This window comes from Phalacrocorax carbo, chromosome 6 (genome assembly GCF_963921805.1).
Source record: "Phalacrocorax carbo chromosome 6, bPhaCar2.1, whole genome shotgun sequence".
Classification (NCBI taxonomy): Eukaryota; Metazoa; Chordata; class Aves; order Suliformes; family Phalacrocoracidae; genus Phalacrocorax; species Phalacrocorax carbo.
Genome location: NC_087518.1, coordinates 42,157,408 through 42,179,300, shown reverse-complemented (window position 1 = coordinate 42,179,300; position 21,893 = coordinate 42,157,408). Strand labels below are relative to the sequence as shown.

Sequence of the window (21,893 nt, the reverse complement as noted above, 5' to 3'; positions counted from 1 at the left end):
AAAACTAAATCCTACCATGCTGCAAACATAGGCACCCAGGTCCTAGAAGCAGACAATCCCTTCCATGTGTCACACCCAGATCATACAACAGCTCTGGTAGTATCAAGCTTGGCTTGCCTCTTCCATTTAATCCACATCTGTATATTGGTGAGTTTTCACTAGGAAATGGGTACTATTTTATCATTGTCCTCCTTGGTCTGAGAAGGAATATGTGCATGTTTGTATATGTGAGGAGAAGGTGGTTTCAGACCTCAATCTCTTTCCCTAACACGCAGCCAGATGCTTATCTGGGTTTGTTCCTTCTCTTGAAACTCTATTAGTGTCTGACAAGATATACAAGATTCATATGGCAGAACGCAAGCCTAAGAGGGGCGAGATCTGATCTAGCAGGAAGTGAGGAGGAAATTCCTTTAATCTTGTCCTTGTTTCCACTCTGCTTATGAACTTTTTATTAAACAGTTGCTGACTTTTGAAATCCTAAACCTAATATAAGCATCCCAGGAATGTGATCATTCTCCTGAATGGAAAGTAGCTATCACTCCTAGTAGCTTCAACCGGCTCTGGCAGTGTCCTTCAACTCCAGCAAAACAGTGCTATCTGCTATCAAATCTTCCTGATCACAGTTACAGCTGTGATATAATGTATGGTGAACTGGTACTTTGTGTTGGCAGAAGAGAGTAAACTGCAACCCTCCTGCCCACAAAGCCCAGCTTCCTACCACCAGTGAGAGGGGAAAAGCATGTCTGAGGGCTGGTTGTGGGCACCATGTCATGGGCTGATGGAGCCCTTGTAACGAGGCCACGGCTGTGTAGGAAGCATGCTCATGGGGATGGTCACCAACCTGGCCAGAGGCGTGCTGGAGAGTGGGGGAATTAGAGCAGGATTAACATGCTGTTCTTGGCACTTAGGATCTCAGGCAGTAGCTACACCTGAGTCTTTTTCAGGTATTTTTGTATAAAAGCTAAACTAGAAGAAATTAGTATGTTAAGTGTTAGTTTCACTAAGGTGGGGGGGAGCTGAAAATTATTCCTAGGATGCAAACTGGACTTCTGAGGTCCTGACTGACAGGAAAACTAGGAGAGATCCAGTAAACTGGAAGTGTTGTAGGGAGAAAATTAGAAGCTCTTGACTATAAACCCACATATGAAGAACAGTTGAGAAGTTGCTTTTCCACACTGCTGGTTCTCTGTTTCTTTGCTTTGTCTCACCAGAAATGGTCCAAAAAGTAGAACACTACATCCACAGAGCTCAGTGGGAAAAACTTTAAGTTACATAAACCTGATCAGCTGCCCTCCCCATTGCCAGAGCTGCATCTGGGCAGTGAGTGATGCCCTTCCCAGGGACAGAAGGTGTCTGTTGAGTGCCTCCATTGTGGCTCAGACATGCATCAGTAGCTCCTGACCACTGGGCCACCCCAATGCTATGAGCCCTCTGGGAGGCTTTGCTGTGGGGGCAGGAGGAGACCTTGGAAAATTAGGGATGGAGGCAGCAAGTAACAAAACTGGACTCTGTCGGGAAGAGTGAAGAGTGTTCCCCCCTGCACCCAAATGTAATAATCCCAGGCATCGTGTTTATTGTATGAGCAGCAGACCCTCGGAAAGAGAAATAGGGAGGCGAAGGGATGAAAGAGGAAAGCACAGAAGTGGTGCTTTCATAAATCCACCTGCTCGGAAGGGGAAGGAATGAGGTGGGTTGTGAGGAAGGGCACCTCAGCCGTGTGGGCACAGCAGCCGACACCTCCCCTTGCCCTGGCTCACAGAGCAGGGACGCGCCGGCCAACCACAAGGCTTTGGGGGGAAAATGGCGCCCGGCGGGGAGAGGCGAGGCCAGCGCCCCCCTGCGGCCGCCGGGCCCGGGCGGGGCGGGGAGGCGGCGGCACGGGCGGGACAATAGGGGGCGCTGCTCGGCCGGGCTGCGGCGGGGCCGGGGGGGGCTCGGCCGGGGCCGGGCCGGGCCGGTCTGTGAGCGGAGCTGGCGGAAAGTGACAAGTGAGGGGCTGAGGGCGGCGGAGGCGGCGGCCGCCCGCGCTCGCTTCCCCGCCCGCCAGGAGAGCGGCAGCCCCGAGGGCGCGGCGTGGGACGGGTCGGCGGCGCGGGAGGAGACGCGGCCCCGCGGCTGGTGCGCGGGCCGGCCCGGGAAGCCGGCGCTGCGCGGTGGATGTGCGAGTAGCGCGGCGCCGGCTCAGGAATGCAGCAGCCGGGCGGCGGGGACGGGAGCCTCTTGCTGCTCCCGCTGCTCCTGCTGCTGCGAGCGGGCAGCCGGGCGGAGCTGGGGGACGCCACGCAAGGTAGGGGGTGCGCGGGACCGCGTGCCAGGTTTTGTCCCGCGGGAGCCTCCCCTCGCCCGCGGCGGGACGGGGATGATTCTGTGAGGGGGGCCGTGATCAGCTCCCCCGCCCATCACCCGCTCCCCGAGCTCGCGTGGGGTCCGGCGCGGCGGGGCCGGCCTGAGGCGCGGCGGGGCCGGCCTGCCCCGGCTGCGGGAGCGAGCGGTGCGGGGCGCGGAACCGAGCGGCGCTGGCCGTCGGCGGGACGCCGCCCTGCCCGGGGGCTCTGCGGGGCTGCGCGGCCCCTCCGCCCGCCGGGGAGCCCGCCGGCTCCAGCGCTCCCCCCCACCCCCTTCCCGTTAACGAACTACGAGTTTTATGCTCGATCTGTGTTTAATTGCTTCGTAAAGAGCCCTTCCAAGTGTTTGGCCGAGCTACTAGCGAAGTGTAACCAGTCCCAGGCAATCCCGCTTTTGAGAAGTGATTGATGGCTCCCGAGGTGGCGTTATCAACGATGACTTGTCCTTTAGCTCCGGCTTTGGGGATGTTTTGCCGTCTCGTCGCCCTCGTTGCCTAACAAGAAGTTTTGTTTTGGCCTTTTTTTTTTTTTTTTTTGTAACAATAACCTTAAAGAAAGGCTCTTTGATTCAGTTTTAACGAGTAATATTTATTTTGCGATCCTTCTGTTTTATTAGGGTTTTGATTTCAGCCTTTTGCAAATGATTTATGTTTGAAGCCTAGCACATGCATAAAGGGACCTAGATGGAATTAGGCAAGAAGGACTGATTTCTGAGGCCAAGTCAGTAAAAAGTGAGCAGTGCTTTTGGATGCCTGCATGAGAATTTCAGTGAGAGGTGGATGTTCATGAACTCCCTCTCCTTGAAGGTATTTTATGGTGGGTACTTAAATCACAAGCCACTTCTGAAAAGTGCTGGTTGATAATACAGCCGTACTTAGTATTTAAAGAAGGGAAAAAAGTGAACGCTAAAGAGATAAAGCCGTGAGTTTAAATACTTAGCAGTTCAGAATTGAAAAAGCTGTCGTTATGAAACCTCTGAGCCACATCGCAGATACTGTAGGATAATTGCCTTTAAAAAGCCAGTTGTAGGGAACGGATAGGACACTCTTGTTGTATACCTGTGGCTGAATTTCTCTCTGTGTTTCAGTGTGTCCCTAATGATGCCATTACTGGGGACTGCATGTTAGGTAGCAGATCTGTTTGAATGACTTCCAGATATCACAGTGCGACTCTGTTGGACAGAGGAGTCTCCTGCTGCAGATGCAATGGCTGGAAGATGTTCTAGCTTAGGGTAGGAATTCTCCCTGACATCTCAGTGGGAAGATTTTCAAATGTCATTTTCTAGTGTCTCCAGGGAATGCTGTATGTGCTTAACAAATAGCTGTAGTTTTAAAAGGGGTGGAAAAAAAGACAGGCCATCTTTTTTTTCTTGTTTTTCAGTTAATTTCAACACTTTAGGGTTATAATATGAAATTTTGTGGTTTTCAAAGAGCCTGGAGGGGACACCCCTACCCCCCAAAAAAACATAAAGCAACTGATGCATTAAGTCCAAAACTGGCCATTTTTTATTTACTGTGAATTCTGCTAGAAAGTATCTTTCCTTATATGAATTCACCTTTATGTATGGCTATTAATATAGTAATTATGCACAATTACTTTCCACAGTGAAATATTTCCTGTATTTTAACTAACATCTTTGGCAAAAACTTACGATGTTGACTCATGGGCAGATCAAGTGATTTATTTTTTTTACCGATAGACATCTATCACATATGTTACAACCACATTTACATTTTCCCCAAACTTGCCAAAGATCTAGGTTTTGAAGAAGAATAAGGGAACCTGAACATCTAATGCTCTAATTAAAAGCAAACAAAACTATTACGAAATGTTTTACAAATTTCTTTAAGATAACTGTAGTGGCTGGGTGAATAGATTTTGTTCCATCAGAAACCCAGCCAACCATAGAGCACCCTTCAATCCCTACCCTTTTATCTCTAGATTTTTCAAAAAGATAGAATATGGACCAGCAAATAAGTAAAATACTTTATTTTTCCAGGCATGTCAAATAAGGACTGCAATGAAAGTTCGTGTCTCATAGTAGCTTAACTTCTACTACCAGAAAAGATGGGCTGGGAGTCCAAGATCTGACGGTCTAACACAATGAAAATATTGAAGAGTAGTTTGGGCTGTTAGCCCCCTGAGGTCCAGAAGGATCAGAGCCTCATTGTGCAGCGCTTGGTCCAAACATCTGTGAAGACATGACTCCCACTCCAGAGACTTCCCAGTTTGACACTCTGATCCAGTAAATGTATACAGATGTGCAGAAATGGCCTCGTGAGTAGGCTGATGCAGCTCAGTAGGACAAGTCAGACGTGAATTTGCTTGGAGGCCAGGAACCTGTGCAGCCATTGTCACATCTCTTCTGGGGGGATTATTACCAAGTCATCCATTTAGTTGAAATATTGTTAAGTGACCAAAACTGTTTTGCTGTGTTGCCTTCCAAAAGCTCTTTTTTGCCTTTTCCTTTTCACTTTTCCCTGCTCCTGCTGCTTCCTTTTTGTCAATGACCTTTCCTTGTAGAGAGCAAAACAAAACAAAAAGCACATTTTCCTTTGTACGTTCGTACCGTCTTCAATGCGTGCTCTTCCCAAGGGTGCTCACCGGCTGGCCCAAGTGTTCTGAATAAAACCACAAAGTTAATGTGAATAGAAATAACAGGAACTCCCTAACTTTTTTTTTTTAATTCTTTGCAGTGTCTGACTATGAATATTACCACTTCAGCTTTATTATTCCACATCATGTAACTTTGTGAGGAGTCACAATGGAAGAAGCGTGAATAACAAGAGCTTTTTAAAAGCATATAGAATAACCACAGATCCCTAGATTATGTTTCAGGTTATAGGGGATACTGTTGATTTCCTTGAAAGGTGCCTCTTGTGAGATAAATTTCCACAGCTCTTGAGTAGTCCCTGTAATACCCCAGTGGTTAATTGTTTCATCCATAGGTCAACAGGCTGCTGTTTCAGCCAGTATCCACTTATTAGTTTACAAACAAACAAAATGCTTTTGTTGCCATAAGCCTATAAGAAGATGAGAGTAGATGTCACTGTTTGACTTACCATGATTGTAATCTTGCATTTCTTAAAGTTGCTCGAAGTATCAGCAGATTATCTTCAGGACATAATTTCTTTGTTTCTATAATTAACGTCTACTGAAACTGTTGTGTTGATTAGGTACACACAGGCATTTTAAGCTAAAGCATTGCAAATGAGATCTGGGCAGGGTAAGGGTTTTAAATCCTGTGTATGGATTTTAAATACAGATACCCAAATCTAGGCAAAGGGGGATGGTGGGGGAAAGCTTCCCTGAGGTGTGACACTAGATACCACTCTTTGGAAACACATGTAGAAATGCAGCAGTCTTCTGAGACTCAAAAGAGCACCTCAGAGTTGAAAACTCTTTAAAAAAGTCTCTAACTAAATGCAGCTGCTTTCCACATAGCAATTGTCTTTCAGGCCAGAAATATCTAGAAAGTCAAGTAATACAAAATGAAAAGTGTAAACCCTTTTTTCCCCAAGCCCCAGAAAAAAGCTCAGTCATCCTCAATTGCAAATTTTATGTTCACACAATTGTGCGTGTTTTTGAAATTTTGTATATTAAGAAACAATTTTTAGTAATCTGGTAGACTGTGAGCTGCAGTTATTTTGGGCTGCAAAGTCATGTGTTTTGTCCACTGTTCTTGTCTTGTTGTAGGTACCCAGGTAATATGTGCTGGTACTTCACTGGTGAAGTTGCTCCTGAACCAAAAGAAATGAGGCAGCTGGTGTCAGGGCTGGCCTTGCCAAAGCTAACCTAACCTAACCACCTCACAACCAGCCTCACATAGGTAGAGGCATGACAGTGATAATGCAGTTTATGTTTTGATGGTGACTCCTATGTGTTGAAACACTTAAATGAATATCAAATTAAATGATTTTATTATTTAGATGCTATCTTTGATCCAAGTTTCTGCTTTTAAAAACTAGCAAACTGGGGCTGTTGTCTTATAATATTCTCTTGCACTTGAAAATGGAAGGAAAGTTTCTGTGAAATATGAGTCCGGTTATATGGTAGGAAACAATTCCTAGCGGTAAGGGTCAAGCAGCACTGGGAGGGCTGTGGATCCAACTCCCTTTAGCAGAGCTTAAAGAAATTCTGGGTTGATTGGGGCTGGGGCAGCAGTTGAATAGTTAAGTGACTTTGTAGGGCTGCCTCTGTCCTGATTTCTTTTTCATTCTAATCATGGAGATACTGAAAGTCAATTAATCTGCTCATTTATAAATGCAACAGCAGTGAAATGAATAAATGAGAGCAATTGTCTATGATTCTTTGGAAATAACAAAATACTGGTGTTAGCTGAAGGATGGTTCTGTAGTTCTCATTTTTTCTGTCTGCTTACAAGCAGAGTCACCACCACCCCTTGCCAGGAGTGTGGCATATGAGAGGCATATGAGTCATGTTTACTTTCTTAGTTGGGCATTTCAGCCCAGACAAAATGCATGGAGGGGTTATGAAATTTGCTAAGTTGAAAAAACAGAGTAATTTCAGCTTAAATAGATACTACTAGTGTATTATGTAATAATAAAGATCTGAATATTAGCATTATGTAACAGTAAAGTTCTTTTATGTCCTCTTCGGAATAGAATGTAAAATAAAAGAACTTGCATGTATTTGGAATCTAATGCAATGTGATATTGGAAGTCGTGCTCTGCCAAAGTCAGACAGCTTGGGAAAAAGAAGTAGCTTTAGAAACGAACCCTTTAGTGAGGGAAAGCAATAACACAGGATTCTCAGCATAATTCCATGCCAGCATCCCGTAGTGAGGAAGATTGCTTTCTAGGATCTCCTCCTGAAGTGGAGACACTGGAGTGCCACTGTTTCCAAGTAAATCTGCAGAGCAGTATATGAAAGGAAATGGCTAGTGACGTGTGAAAAGAATCCCATGGTGCACATTGCTGGGATGGACACAAATTTGGAGGATGATTAGTTAGATATGATTCCTGAAAAATAATGCAGAATGGTCACCAACAGGAACAGAAAGCCACATCGCTCCCATTGAGGTAGAACTGACAGGTGTAAATTGATTGTGGGGCCAGTACTGTGTTTCAGCTGTGCTGGGTACAATGCTAGGTGTTTTCTAATGTATTTCAACAAGTCATTAGCTGGAGTTCATGCCAAAGGCATGAAGTAGGCTCTAAAGCAGTAGAAAGCCTAGGTCAAGCCTGCTTTGTTACTGAGTTCCATGGGGTAATTGTACTCAATACCCTCTTTTAGCAAAATCCCTTCAGAGCGCTGCATAGAGGCTCTGGTTGTGTTTAATCTGTGAGGTGGTACAGAACACCTTCACAGGAGATTGAAGAACAAGAAAAAATTGTCTCTTGTAGAAAGTATCCTGTATTGCTGATGCTGGCGAGGTCTGGGCAGTGTGTCCCTGTTGGCTGCGTTGGGACAATTGCATGTCAGTTCAGTAGTGCTGGTCCAGGCATGGCTTAACCCATGCAGGCCTTCCTCTTGCCATGTTGGAGGCAGGGAGCCAGGGCATGCTCATAGCATTTTGGGAGCGTCAAAGGGAAAGATCATCTGTCTGGCCTTGGTGTCTGGGAAGGTTTAAAAAAAATACAGCTGAGGTAAGTCACCATATGTAGAGGCAAGACACATTCTTCCTAAAGAGTTTGAGCAAAAGTGCTGGTTACTTTGTGCAGATATTGCGTGTTTTTTGTAAGTGCTGCTGATGCCCTGTTCTTCGTTGTGTTGTACAAAGATATGCTTTCACTTTGTAACAGATATTTGGTACTAGGTTTACATTAGGACTTAGCCATCCCAATACACAATGGCAAAGTTTCATAACTAGATGAGTTCTTGAGAAAGCAGTTGGTGGAGGCCCTGGTGGAAGCCTGTATTTTATTAAAAGATTTTTTTCAAACTGGTCAGGTCATATGCTGAAACTGATACTTCACAATGGCTTCCTGTGACCTTCTGCTCCTTTCCTCCAAGGGGTGTCAGTTGTGCGTACTCCTGTCCCATTCCCAGATGCTCTGCTCTGTCTGCAGCAGAAGTCTGAACATCTGCTCCATGCAGATCTGGGAAAGAAGCGGGATGGTGAAGCTCTGTGTCAGAGCATAGCAGCAGGCCATGGGAAATTGAAAGATCAGAGATAAGAAAGGAAAAATGTTCGGCAACTTTATAACCCCATCACACATTCCCTCCAGAGACTGGAAATACATGAGGGTATGATTTTCTTACCCTTAGAACTTGAGATTATCTTTGGAAGGATATGTACTTCCAGATTTGCAGCATGAGCATTCCTCTTAAGAGACAGCTGTTTTGTCCTCCTCTGAAGGAGGTGACATAGTCCCTCCTGAAGACGCTAAGCCATGCTTTAAAGCATTGATGGTGCAAGTGTGATGTGCTGCCTGAGAGTGTCCGCATTGTGGCTGGTCAGTACAGAACATAATGGCTACTCATTCAGAGAAACTGTGTGCTTCAGTGCTGAGAATACATGCTGGAGAAAGAGGGATTTTAGGACCTGTGTGACCTTATTTTCAGAACTCCCAAGGACCTTTATCTCTTCTCACGTTTACTTGGGAGAGCTGAGCACTTCTCAGAATCTCATCAGAAAAGGCATAGGGTGCAGATCAGTCCAAAGGCTTCAGAAGAAGCCTGGTCAGGAGAAACGAAGCTGCTTGAGATCATGTAGTGAGTGAGAAATTTTACTAGAGCCCCTTTTAAGTCATGTTTGGTACTTCATCTCTTCTTGTTGGGCTAATACCACTTTGAAAAGAACATGTCTTTGTACTCAGTCTCCTAACCATCTCCAGGTGAAAGGCAGAAATGGCATTTATAGGGAAAAATGCTATCTTTCTTTAGCCTAGGTGACAAGCTTTTGGGTGCCGAATGTGGGCTTACACCTGAGAGCAAGAGTGGACCCTAATAACAACACCACCACCCTTCCTTGTTTCTTTGAATTGTTACAATCTTGTAACTGCCATTATTTGAAAAATAATGGCAATACTACCAGTAGTACATAGGCTAATTTGTGCTAGGCAGAGGCCGCAGGTTAGTATTTTGCTTTGTTTTCATCTAAGCATTTCCTTTAGCAGTAGCACCATAGAAAAGTTATTATGACATTTGCTATATTAAAGTATTTTCAGTTAAAGTCACTTTTCCACCATCTTCCAGAGAACTTTTGTCTGATTTTGAACAGAATGTCAGCGTCTGATGATAGGATTGTTCTTCCTGAAGGCTTTAGTTTAAAAGCAGGGATGTAAAGGTACACGGTACATGTACAAGGATTCTTGGGTAACAAAAAAAATGCCAGGATGGTAGAATGAATTGTAGAGTGTCGTGACAAGGCTGGGCTGGTGGACATCCTAGAAGTTTAAAGCAAATACAGTAAGGGCATAGGAGTATTGAAGTTCTCCTAGGAGAGTCTGTTGGTTGTGGTGAGAACTTATCTTTATTCTTAGACCTGGTACCAGCTTTTATTACACAACATTATGCACTGGGTATGTTGGATAATATAAAACAGCTTGCCAGAGATACTTTGTTGCAAATATGAACATGTTGTGGAACTGCTAATCCTTGAAGTCCTTGGGATAGTCAGACATCTGGAAAAAAACCAGGAGGGATTAGTCCAGACTCAGCACACCCCATGAGGTCAGGAAGGTGTATTCTTGACCTTCTCTTACTACAAATTGAAAGGGGTTTGAATGTTTTTAGATGATTCTTGAATCTGATGAGGCTTTTAAGTTTTCATCCCACTCACAGAAAAAATTATCTATGCCTGTGCTTGTTACTGCTCTGACCTACAAAGCTAGTGTTAAGGTCACTTTTTTGACTTGGTTGGAGGAGGAGAAATGCTGTGTTGGAATGCTGTCATTGTGGTATTAGCAGCAGCTGAATAAAGCGTACAAGCCTGTCCCACCACCTCAGCTTCTATATCTTTGAACATTGTGGAATATATATCTTGGAGAGGGGTTTAGTTTTCTTTCTGTTTAATTCATTTTCAGTAATTCTGTCCTCAAAGTTAAGTGTGACTGTGTACACAGAGCAGTCTCTAGGATAAGCCAGAAGCTTGGCCAAATGACAAAAAAAAGTCAGTGTTAGAACTAAGATCAGATCAGTTTTTGATCAAATGAAGTCCTCTTTGCAAAACTTGTTACCTCACCTTCCTCTTCATGGAGAGGCATCATGTTTATTGTACAGTGAATATCAGTCTCATCCCCGACACCTTTATAGAGTTATTGTATATCTGAGCACTGTGAGTCTGCACTGTATTTGCAACAGTTTTAGCCTCTCCCAGTTTTTCCTGTAAGAGGTCAGTTATCATGGTTGAACATCTCTTCTCCAAAATTAACTTGGCTTCAAATAAAAGGAAGTATCTGTAATTGTTTTGTTTACTCTGAAATGTTTGATGTGCTGTATAAGTAACAAGCATTCTGTACATTTTAGTTTTTAATTTTATTTTATATGTTAATATGCATTCTGTATGTTTTGATTTTATTTTTTAAAATACATTATCCCTCTGAATTTAGTGAAAATTTGTGGCATGATGGAGACATCTCTTTCTCCAGAACAAGCTGACTGCAGAGAGCACCATATTGAGCTTTGCTTTCTGTGTGTTTCACCCAGAATGACAAGAGGTCATTTAATTCTCAGTTGATTGTTAGGAAAATGGATTTATGTCATTAAATGCTTTCAAAAGGTCACAGAATAGCACTAGGTGGATCTTTGCGTCTGACCATTGACTTACTGTTCCAGTGTCTTGAACAGTTTTCTCTTCCTACATTTAAAGCTATTCTCCAAATGAAAAAAACAGTTCCCAGTTTGGATTTGTGTGCCCTTTGCTTTTTTATGAAGAGTAAAAGCACAGAGCTCTCCGGGGAGCTGCGTAGTCCTGGAGGGCTAGTAATACCCCACAGCTGAGAAACTGGCAGCGAGAGGGAAGCTGGTAATTAGAAGTGAAAATGAGGTCTTTTAAAAGTAACTATCAGCCAGCGATTAAATCTGAAATTCCAAGAGGGTTCTTCTTTTGTTCCGGCCCTGTCTGGGCATTTGGTGCATTTTGCTACTGCTGGGCAGGAGAGATGCATTTGCTCTAATTAGCAGTATGTCAGAAGTCCTCCTGGAAGCTCTGGCTGGTGCAAAGCTGGCCCCCTTCTAGCTGGTGTAGACGCTCATGAGGCTTGACTCTCTTCATCAATTTCCTTCTGATATCTGGGGCAACTTAATAGTGTTGCTGATGCTTTTTATGGCTCTGAATGGTCCGGAGTTGTGGTTTGAGTGCATGGTCCTTTTGCCCAGTACTGCATGAAGCAGTTAATCATAACTGGGGAATGCCGGACTGCTGGCATCTCTGAGGTTGAAACACTTCATGTTCATGATAGGATGTTTTTGAACTGAGGGCCCCTTGCTTTTAAATTCACTTTTCTTGGCAGTCTGACAGAGCCCAAGTCTGGCAACCTTTGTAAGTGAGATGCAACAAGCCTCACTTATTTTAGCTATTGGTCTGTCACTGTGTTTTTAATTTACTGTAGTTTAATAACTGACACAATGCTGGAATAAATAAATGGGCTGTGAACATTCTCATAGACTTTGGAAGTCCAACTCAGGGCAAGATTTAGCTTTTAATTAACACTGCCCATGAGATTTATTGTTAAAATTGTATCCTTTTAAATAAGTAAATCTGAAGTTGAGTAAGAGATGAATAATTGAAACCTGGTGTGGGATAATAGAATGCATTCTAATGCATGCAGTAGTGGAGCACAGTGCCTTCCCCAGCAGAGTGAGTGGAGGCCCATCATAGCTGTAGATTCTGTTTCTCATAAGTTAAGGGTCATTCCACTGCTGGGCCATACGTTGGATGTTGTCATTATTTATCCTCTCCCTTTATTTTTCCTGTGTATGGTATGTTGCTATATGTTGAAAAACACGTGTTGTTCATGACGTGAAGAACTGTAGTATTTCACATGTGTATAAACCAGATTTTTAGTACAGCAAAGAGCTTTAGGAAGGCCTTTGGATGCCCAGCTAAAAAGAACAGTCAAAGGGTTTTTGACTGCTACGTAAATTTTCCAAAAAGAGGCCCAGGCAGGGGAAGAAGCTGTACAGGCATCCTTTCACTGTAGAGCAATCTTAGTCATTAGCAAAGTTCTAATTCATCAGGGATCAAAAGAAGATGTTCTCCTGATATTTTTTTTTTTTTCCCCATTATGTAGGGGGAGATGATATCTGATTTGCCATTTTTTCTTTTGAGAGTCTGTTTGTAGGATGTGATTTATGGTCTCATGTTCCGGTTTTGTGATTTCTTTAAATTTTTTTTACCATAAAATCTTTTAAATCCTGAGGAGTGTTTCTGACTCTTACGACGGATTGTGTAGTGAACCCTGAGCAGTATTAAAAGGTTCACAAAACTTGAGAATATTTTATGGGCAGAAATTTGATGTCCCGTATGGAATCTTCTTAAGATCTTTGGTCTCATACTTTTCATAGCAGCAATATCATCCAGATATGAGGAGCTCTGTGACCAACCCTTTTTATTTACACTGAAAATCTATAGGGAATGTCAAAGTCAGACTGATTTGCTTTTAGTTTATTTTGTTGGCTGTGCTATTCAGGGCATGACAGATTAGGTTGGGCGTTACACTAACTGCCCCATTTCTTTCTTCCTGAACTGGTTTTAATGCTCTCTTATTTGAGGCCATTCTGAAGACGCTGGGCTTGGAGCTCTTAAGCACTGGGCAAATTTTTTGGCCTGCAATATATTTATTGTGGGATACCACTGGTATAATGGTCCCATCCAGCTTTAAAAATCCACGGGTAGCTCTAAGAGCAGTCCCCTTTTTCAAGAGATTGACTGAATGCTGCACAAACATCTTAACTGGCATCGTTCTTCCTGTGGTGTTAATAAATGACTGAAGCTGTTGCCTTGGGTGTTGTAGACCATCCAGCAAGGGTCGTAACAGGGAGAGCAATGCTATCACTGCCTTTGGTTTGGGAAAAATGCAGTTTGAAGTGGTCTGTACTGTTTTGTATGTTAGGTGTTTTTTTGTCAGCTCTACAGAAATCCCCTACCCAAACCCTGTAATTGTCGGATGTTCTGTTTTACTGTTCCCCCTGCCAGTTATCTCCTAAGATTATCAAGAGTAACTTCATATGGACTAATTGTAGCAACTGAAAAGGCCTAAGGGGAAGAATTCTGTCTCGATGTTGCAAGTAGGGGATTAAGTGTGTGTATATTCCATGTAATTTACTGAGAGGTGGCTATGGACGTATCTGTCAGAAGAACTGTAAAATCATTTGAAATACTGCAAAGGATAGTTATGTGGTGAAATGGGGGCTCAACTTTCTTTTGCTTTTGTTGCCTTACTTTATACACTTTTTTCTTCTCTTGCCTGTATGAGCTAGTGTCAGGCTCCTTGAGAGAAGGCACTTATGTTCTTGAAGGATTATTGTTCTAATTTAGCTTCCATTTCATCAGATATCAAGGCCTGTATTATCCTGCTATTTGTTGCTGTACTGTTACTGTAAATTACTGACACCAGAGATGGTTGGTGATTACAATGAAGATGACTGAGGTGCGGGAAGGAAATGTTAGTTTTTGATCTCCGCTTACTTTGCTGTCTTAAAGATCCTACAAGTGGTTATGATCCTCTGGGGCTCAATCATTCAGTAATGCTGATTAAATAGTCAATCTGAGCAGCAGAGCCTGACAGATTTTCTGCCAGAGTCCTTTAAAGAATACATGTAATGAATCTTTTAGGAAATTTAGCAGGCAATTGCTTTCAGTCAGCTAAGATATTTCCCATATAAAATAATGCCTGCTCTGCTGGACTTGCGATGGGACTTACTGTCATTTTGGAAATAACAGGCTGGATTCATTATATCTTCTCCTTATTAGATAGATATATTTTTAATGATCACTGTTTTTGTTAAAAATAAATATTAACTGCACTAAGTTTGTATTTGTTCCTGGGTTCGAAGTTGTTTGCTCTGAACTGGAGCACATGGTGTCTGAAGCTATTCAGCATATCAGTTTTATTTAAATAAGGGGTAAAAAGTGAATTAAGTAACTGTTCAGGAAAGATTTATCTGTCTTAATTTTGGCCTCAGTGGAATCACTCTCTAAGCTTTTCTTGGGATTTTTGGGTAAAACCGAGTTGCATTCACTGTGAAAGTGATGATGTGTGGTACAAACCCACCCCTTGAGTGTGATGATGTTGCCCTAAAAGATGTATCTTTAAGCAGTTAGGGTGAACTTATTCCTATTAATGATGGTACTTGTTACTAGTAGACATAGAAAGTAAATCGAAAAGTTACTTTGATATATTTTCTGTATTTTCAAAATCAAATCCACTTCTTTCATAGAAAATAATTTTGCTACTTTGTTTCCAGCCATGCTTCATCTAGCAGTGGATGAGGAGAGTTGTTTTACAGAAAGCAGTTTCAGTGCTGAGTGTCCTAGAATATCTTGCCTGGAATTAGAGAAGTGCAATTCTTCTCATTGACTTCATTGGGACTTAAAGTACACGCGGTGCTTTAAAGAAATGGTGTTTTGTTTTGTTTTGCCACATTGCTTTGTTACACTGGTACGACTCCTGAGTATTTCCCGTCAACTTCAATATTGTTCAAATGTATGGTGGTACCACTGAGATGGTTTGTACAGCAAAGGAAAACTAATTGACAAACAGTGGTAGTCTGGAGTTCTGCTGATGCCCCTTTTCCCATAGATGTTAAGTATTCTCTGCAGAACGTGTGAAATTTGAATACTTTGGATTTTGTCTTTAAGCAGAATATAGTGTTGCTTTTGCTTCCTGCACCAAATGCCATGGGGGAAAGGGCAGTTTTGATCTGTGCTATACATACTGTGATGTGTAGCTGTCTCAGCTTTCAGGGATGAAAGACGACTGTCATTTAAAGCGCTCACCATATGAGAAAATAGTGTCTATTCTTGCATAGCTGTGGGGGGGAAGGGAGGAAGCAAATGCTTTGCATACAGGAAAATACCTGCTCGGGGGGTATTTGATTTCACTAAACAAAATACTATCCAATCTTCTTTGCATGACTTTCATACCATAGTGGGGTTAAAATGAACAGCCAAATGCAAATGGTTGTTCCATATATGTTCTCATGCCCTCTACCAACCCTAATCATAATATCCTGTCTTTCTTCTTAAAGAAATATATACTAGGAAATTAAAAGGCATCTCATTTGCGTAGTAGTAAATAGTATAGAATTCAGTCAAATCCTAGTGAAAAGATACTGTTTATTTCTACTAGAAAAATTTCTCAGACTGGATTATGACTTGAAATAAGCAGTTTAATTTCCAAACTTTAAATCTATCGGTATGTCAGGAAAGCATTCGCAGTATCTGATGAAAGCCGTTGCTACTTGAGACAATATTTTTTCTTGAAGCCTTTATTTTGTAATTGCTTGTGCAGTTCAAGGAGAGTAATAGGTGTTCTATGAGTATGAACTTACTTTTCACGTTTTGGAGGAATATAAAGATATAAAAAAAGGAAATATTTAATGCTGCAAGTATAAATTAGCTCTCTTGATTGGGAAACAACTCCTGGTTTTAGTCTCCTATGTGGCTTTTTTGCTTTTATTAGTTTTCTCAAAACTTTTTGGAGTTCTGAAATGAGTGACTTTGTGTATGTAGAAAAAGGATTTTGTAATCTTCAGGATTTTTCTGTTTTGCCTGAATCTATCTAATGTTTGTTCAGATGAAGTGAAAGGGAAGACAGCTTAAAGTGTCTTTTTCCTGTTGCACAAGATTTGATCCTTGCTTGAGTTCTGCAGAATTTACTAGTTTTAGCCAAACTAGGAAACATTCTGGATATTTTATGTTCATTCATCTTTGATGTTTGGGATTTGGGACCTCAGTGGTTTATTTTGGATATAAGCCCAGGTGAAAATGTGCTGGAAAAGAGGTGCACCTGGCAGGCAAGGTTCTGGCAGCCCTTTTCTGGCCTGCACCAACAGGTTCTGTCCTGGGCCAATTTTAATCTGAGGTGTTTCTAGGGTTTCTATCTCCCTTGTATCTGTATACTGGTATGTCTGAAGATGCAATATACAGGAGGGTGACCCGTGGAGACCACAAACACTGAAGTTTTGGAAATTCAGTGCTAGTGCCTGCTTTCCATGGAGGGTTTTTTGTTATTTTTTTTGTTCTGTGTTTTTTAATGAGAACTTGCCCTCTGTGGAACTCTGTTTTTTGTTGAGATTTGGAGGTGAAATGGCGTTCACTGAACTTTGTGATTTATATTGCCTTTGGTAGAAGGCTTATTCAAAGATGCCAGGAGTGTTTGGAAGCATCATCTGATGCAGAGTGCAGCTGCATTTTCACTCACATTCTTTTATGAGGAGCAGAGCACACTTGCTATTGAGCTACTCTGACAAATAATTTCTATTGGCAATTCAAAGTCCCGGAGTTTTGTTTGGGTTTTAGCATATTCGTGTGTCAGCCAACATCTGCTTAGATGTTTTCTATTAACATCCCTTTAATTTTGGGGTATGCTTTGCTTAATTGAAACTTTGAAGTCACAGGAAGATGTTTTGACCAAACCTGTTCTTCCTTCAACTGATGTAAATGCTGAATAAATGCATACTGTGACTGATGCTGGTAATAAATTCTGTTTGTTGAAGAGTCCCTGATTTGAACGTTTCTAGTTCCTTTGGTTCATCCAAACTTCTTGACTTTCCAAGCATGCTGCAAGACTTGCCTGCTTGTCTGAGCTGCCTAATAAAGAATAGATGGAAGGAAGGGGTAGCTGTTAGAAATCATGAATGGGTAGGGGTAGTCACTGATAAGTGCTCCATGACATACTTTGTATGCATTGTTTTTAAAAAAATGTATTTCAAGGCACTTTTTTTGTACATGTGCCAAAAGCATAGGGCAGTTACAGTTTTAAATGAACACCCTGATCTGGTGTTAGAAACGTGGTATGGTTCAATTCTTAAGTGCACATGACGAACAGCAGAGAAATATAACATACCATGAAGTTATGCAGCAGTGCCAGCTCTTCAGTTTTGTGTTTATAAGCAGATGCTTATTCTTTAATCTAGGGAATGATTGGTATATTATCCACAGTGTGACTGATTTACCAAGAGATGCAATCAATTTGTTTCCAAGCAGAGACATGTCTGGTCTAATACAATACAGGCACATTAATGACAATGCAGTTTCCAGTGCTTTTTCTTGTTTTCAAGTTCTTAGTGACTGGGGTTATTAAAAAAAATCCATCTGTACCAATTTACTTTTTCAGGGGAGAATGTACTGGGCAGCAGGATTACAGATGTTCACATGCCCAAACTGTATAATGGTATTAGCAAATGACAGAGCTGCAATGCTATTTGGGATGGTAGCTAAAATGATTGACCTATTTTTCTTTCAAAAACTTTGTTTATATTAGAAGCTTTATATCTCAGATAAAATTAGCTTTATATGAATGGGAACTATACTTGTAATGATTTAGTTTAGAAAAGCAATGTCAACACCCCAAAGGATTTCTGGCCTTTGATTTTTCCAGCATCCAATGGAAGCCTTTCATAGAGGCTGGATAATGTCTCGTTCTGACTTCTGTTGCAGCACACAGAGAAGTGTCTTGACAGCTTCCAAACCAATAATATCTTGCTTATGTTTCAATATATGAACAGCAGCACAGACTTTCTAGAGATTATCTTTTTGTAATGTCTTTAGTTCTGTAACATACTGTAGCCAGATGAATATAAATCCTTCAGCATTTTGAAGAACAGGAATGTAACCCTTTTAAAAATGTGTGTTATAGCAGGGGTGTGCAGTAACATCAATTCACTGAGCCAAAGTTGTATTCTTTTAATTAAGAGGTGCAGTTAGCAGAGCACATGACACTTCTTCCTTTTCATGCTGTTTCTTTCCTCTTTTCTAATCTATGTTCTCCAGTGTGTTATTTTTTTTTCATGGTCTTTGGGAGTCTGTCTTTTTTCAAAGTGATCCCCTGCTGACTATTTTGAGGTCTGTCTAAGCAGTTTCTTCAGCTCTGATTTAAAAGAAGTCGTTCCCTTTGATTACTTAAATAATTCCATTGCTGTCCGAGTGATTAGTTTCTTTGCGGTGGAGGAGCTGGGAGGAGAGGCCAAAGAGCTGCCAGTGCTTCATGGACCAACTGCTCTGATGATGTCTCATCCAACCAGGATGTGTCTTTGTGCATCCCTGGTTCGTCACCCTATGTTGGGGACTGTCTAAACAAGTCTTTGCATCAGATAGTGCAAGGACAGACGGGTGGAGAAGCCATTCTGTGCAAACTGGTGCTGGATATTCTCTGCTTCTGTTGAAAAAGCTGTTCCACATGGCGTTGCTGCGGATGTCTCTGGTGGTTCTCAGCAGGCAAGTCCTATGGCAAGTTCTGGTGCTTTATCAGCTGCAGCCAGAAGTGAGAGCTCCTCCTGCTAATCTTACAGAGGGAAATGCTGTGGCAAGGAAAAATGCCTCAAGCTGTTACCTCCTCTGCAGAGCTAGTTTGTTTTCCCCTTTCCTATTGTCTCCCTTTGCCCCACAGCATGTGCACCACTGCCTCTGTTTGCTTTTTTTTTTTCTATTGACAGTGAAATGTTGCTTATTTATTCTTGTCCTAAGGAAAACTTTGGAAATAGTAACTTGCCTTTTAATTTAATATCTGCCTGTTCATAGATTACTGTGGTGGCAGAATCTGAAGTGTTCAGACTGGGGACATCTGTCTTTGTTCAAGAAACAACAGGAGATGCAGTGGGTGGAAAATAGATGAAGTTTGTTTGAGGCACAAGAAACTGGCAAGATACCTTCAAGAAAGTGTTAAATAACAATCTCTGCCTTAAGGCCCCAATCCAGCAAAGCACTTAAACGTATATTGTAACTGTAAACAGTTGAGACATCCAGTTGATTTAAATGGGGCTAGTTTTGTGTTTAAAGTTAGATACTCGCTTGAGTGCCTTTCTGGATCAGGGCCTAAGTGAGTGAGAGTTTGAGCTGTTTTTCATTTACAAAAGTGAGACTTGAAAGTGAGACCTGACCAGTGGTTACTAATGTCCCAGGGCATCTGAGATCTCAGAGAGACTTTTTAAGGCTGTGTCCCTGCTGCTACTTTTCTGCCACTTGCAAATATGCTTCTTTCTCCTCACTTATTTTTCTGCTGACAAGTCAAATGACTTATGCAGAATGTGAATCTAAAAGATGCAAGTAATTCATCGCATGCCAGGGGAATGGTGCAACTGGTCACATTTTTCAAGGGCCTCAACCCAACTTGTGCAATGGAAGAGCAATAAAAGTAGTGATGTAGAGGTGTCTTTCTAGTTCACTGGCATAAGTACATGTAAAATTCTTAGTTCTATGTAAGTACGCATCAAACTATTGGTGAGGTTTTAAACTATATAGGTCCTGTGTAGATAATCTGTGTCTTTTTATGAATATTCAATCTATACTAGAAGTGTTTCATAGGGAAAAAGCAAAAATACTTTTCAAGCAAGTATTCCCATATGATTTTCATTACTGGGAGGAACTTGCTTAGAGGGCTTGATCCCACAAACTATTTCTCTTGCAAGTTGTCTTTACTCCAGAGAGCTGACTGATGACTTCAGAGGAGACTGCTGTACAGAGAATGCTATTCTGCTTCAGGTTTGCCATTAATTTATTCTTCAAGAATTTGTCTCCTTCCCAATCTGTAAGAAGCAGGATAATAATGCTTACCCACCTGTGTAATACAAGTTCAGATGCTTGAATGAAAGGCCCTACTGTGCAAAAATATTAGGTAGAACTATTGAGGGGTGGGGGGGGGAGTATTCTATACCTGCAACTTCAGACAATCTACAGTGAATGCAGTAAAGTTTTTATTAACAGACAGGTAAGCCATACTTTGTTTGCACCAGTGCATGGTGTTGCTTTACAAAGAAATAATATTAGGAAATAACACTACAGTTGTCACTATCTTAGTATTGGCAAAAATGTGAAGGGCAGCTTTCTAATCTTTTGGGTGCGGAAATTCTGCTACTGCTGTCCCTGGTTATTGCACTTTTCTGCTTCTGGCTAATGTGCTGCCTACCTCCTGTTCCTTTCCTGGCTTGCATGTCCATGTCATTTCTGACTCTAAATGCCATAGTACTTTGAAGGAGCTGGTGGAGGAAAAAGGTTGCAATAGCAGGGTGATGAAGAGGAGAATCAAATTTGCTGAAGAATAATACTTAAAGAACAACATTGGTTTTACTGTGTATTGCACCTGCAGGACCTGGACAAGATTTATGCCACAGTTCAGGTTGTGTACAAATGCCTGGTAAGGCACAGGCTCCTTTCCCTTACATTTTTATAGTCTAGATCTCAGTGGTAAAACTCTATTGACTTCAACACAGACAGGAGTTTGCCTGTCCCTTCAATATATAATGAAGTGTATGAGGAGAAACAGTAGCCCAGAGCAGAGATTTGGCTGAAAGTCACACAACAGGTTAAAAATAAAGCACAGACTCTCCCAAGTCTCCAGCAGGCACTTTATAAGCTGCCCAAAACACTTCTCAAGAAGTAAAAGAATATAGCAAATGGTGAAATAAGCAGCTCTTCTGTTTATCTTCAGTCATCAGCAGTGTGTGTGGTGGAGGTGTGTGTGAACAGCATACTCAGTAACAACCCTTAAAATTGTTCCTACGCAAGCCTTGGGTCAGGAAATACACCTGACAAAGCCATAATTTGTAGACCTGTGCAAAATGCCTTTTCATAAGGCTTTGTTTCATATTTGTTTGACTAAATCTTCTCACAAAATTTCCTAGTGTTTTACGTGCACAAACTATATAATTGTCTTGGAAAATGCAAGTCCAACCACTGTAAATGGGTTTATATTTCCAACAGGGCAGTTATTTAATTTCCTGTTGGAAGTCTGCAAATGTTGGCACTGTTCACTCGTTGGCAGGAAGCCAAAAGAGAGTACGGTATCATTAACATGCTACAGTCCATTCGAGATTTCAGTTGGCTTCATCCAAACTTTAACACTGGACTATAACAAAATATGTATTTCTGATTAAACTTCATCAAAGCAGTTAGGGAGATGGGGGTGAAAGGGGGGTGATAGAGTATTCTTTAGCATGAAAACAGGGTTTTTTTTCTTCCTTACCTAGTCTTGTGCTGGGGTAATCCTCATTTTGCTGCAGACTTAATCTCACTTTGTAGTTTTCCATTAAAGCACCACAAAATGAAGGCTGAAGTCTGATCCTGAAATTCTCTTTCAGTATAAACACATCCCCTGATGCAGTTACCTTCCTTGGGATCTGTGTGCGCAGCCCCTGCGGAAGGTCAGGTGCTAAGGTTTGAACCTCTAATAGTCACGGTGATGTGACTGAAAGTCCTGAAGTCTCCCAGGTATATGTATTTCCAGAGGATTCATCAGCATCCAGAGGACTGAGATGTTTGGAAAATGCTGTCTTTAGAGACAAGTGCTTAGAAACGGTTTGGAAAGCAAACTCTTATTAAAAAAAAATTTGTTCAGAGATTGTTTTAAATACACAGGTTTAACTCTGCAAAAGTGAATCAGACTAGTTCAGTGTAAAAACAGATAATTTACTGTGGGTGCC

General features: G+C 41.8%; 1 protein-coding gene across 3 annotated transcripts in view; it reads left to right on the top strand.

The window, feature by feature from the left end:
• Positions 1-1,931: 1,931 nt before the first annotated feature.
• Positions 1,932-21,893, top strand: part of ROR1 (receptor tyrosine kinase like orphan receptor 1) — a 174,535-nt gene continuing 154,573 nt past the window's right edge. For all 3 annotated transcript variants that reach the window (XR_010373427.1, XM_064454901.1, XM_064454900.1), the window contains exon 1: positions 1,932-2,287. Coding sequence is in view for 2 of the 3 variants with exons in the window: in XM_064454901.1 (XP_064310971.1) it covers positions 2,188-2,287 (100 nt within the window). In the remaining variant the exon portion in view is untranslated. The remainder of the gene's footprint in view (positions 2,288-21,893) is intronic.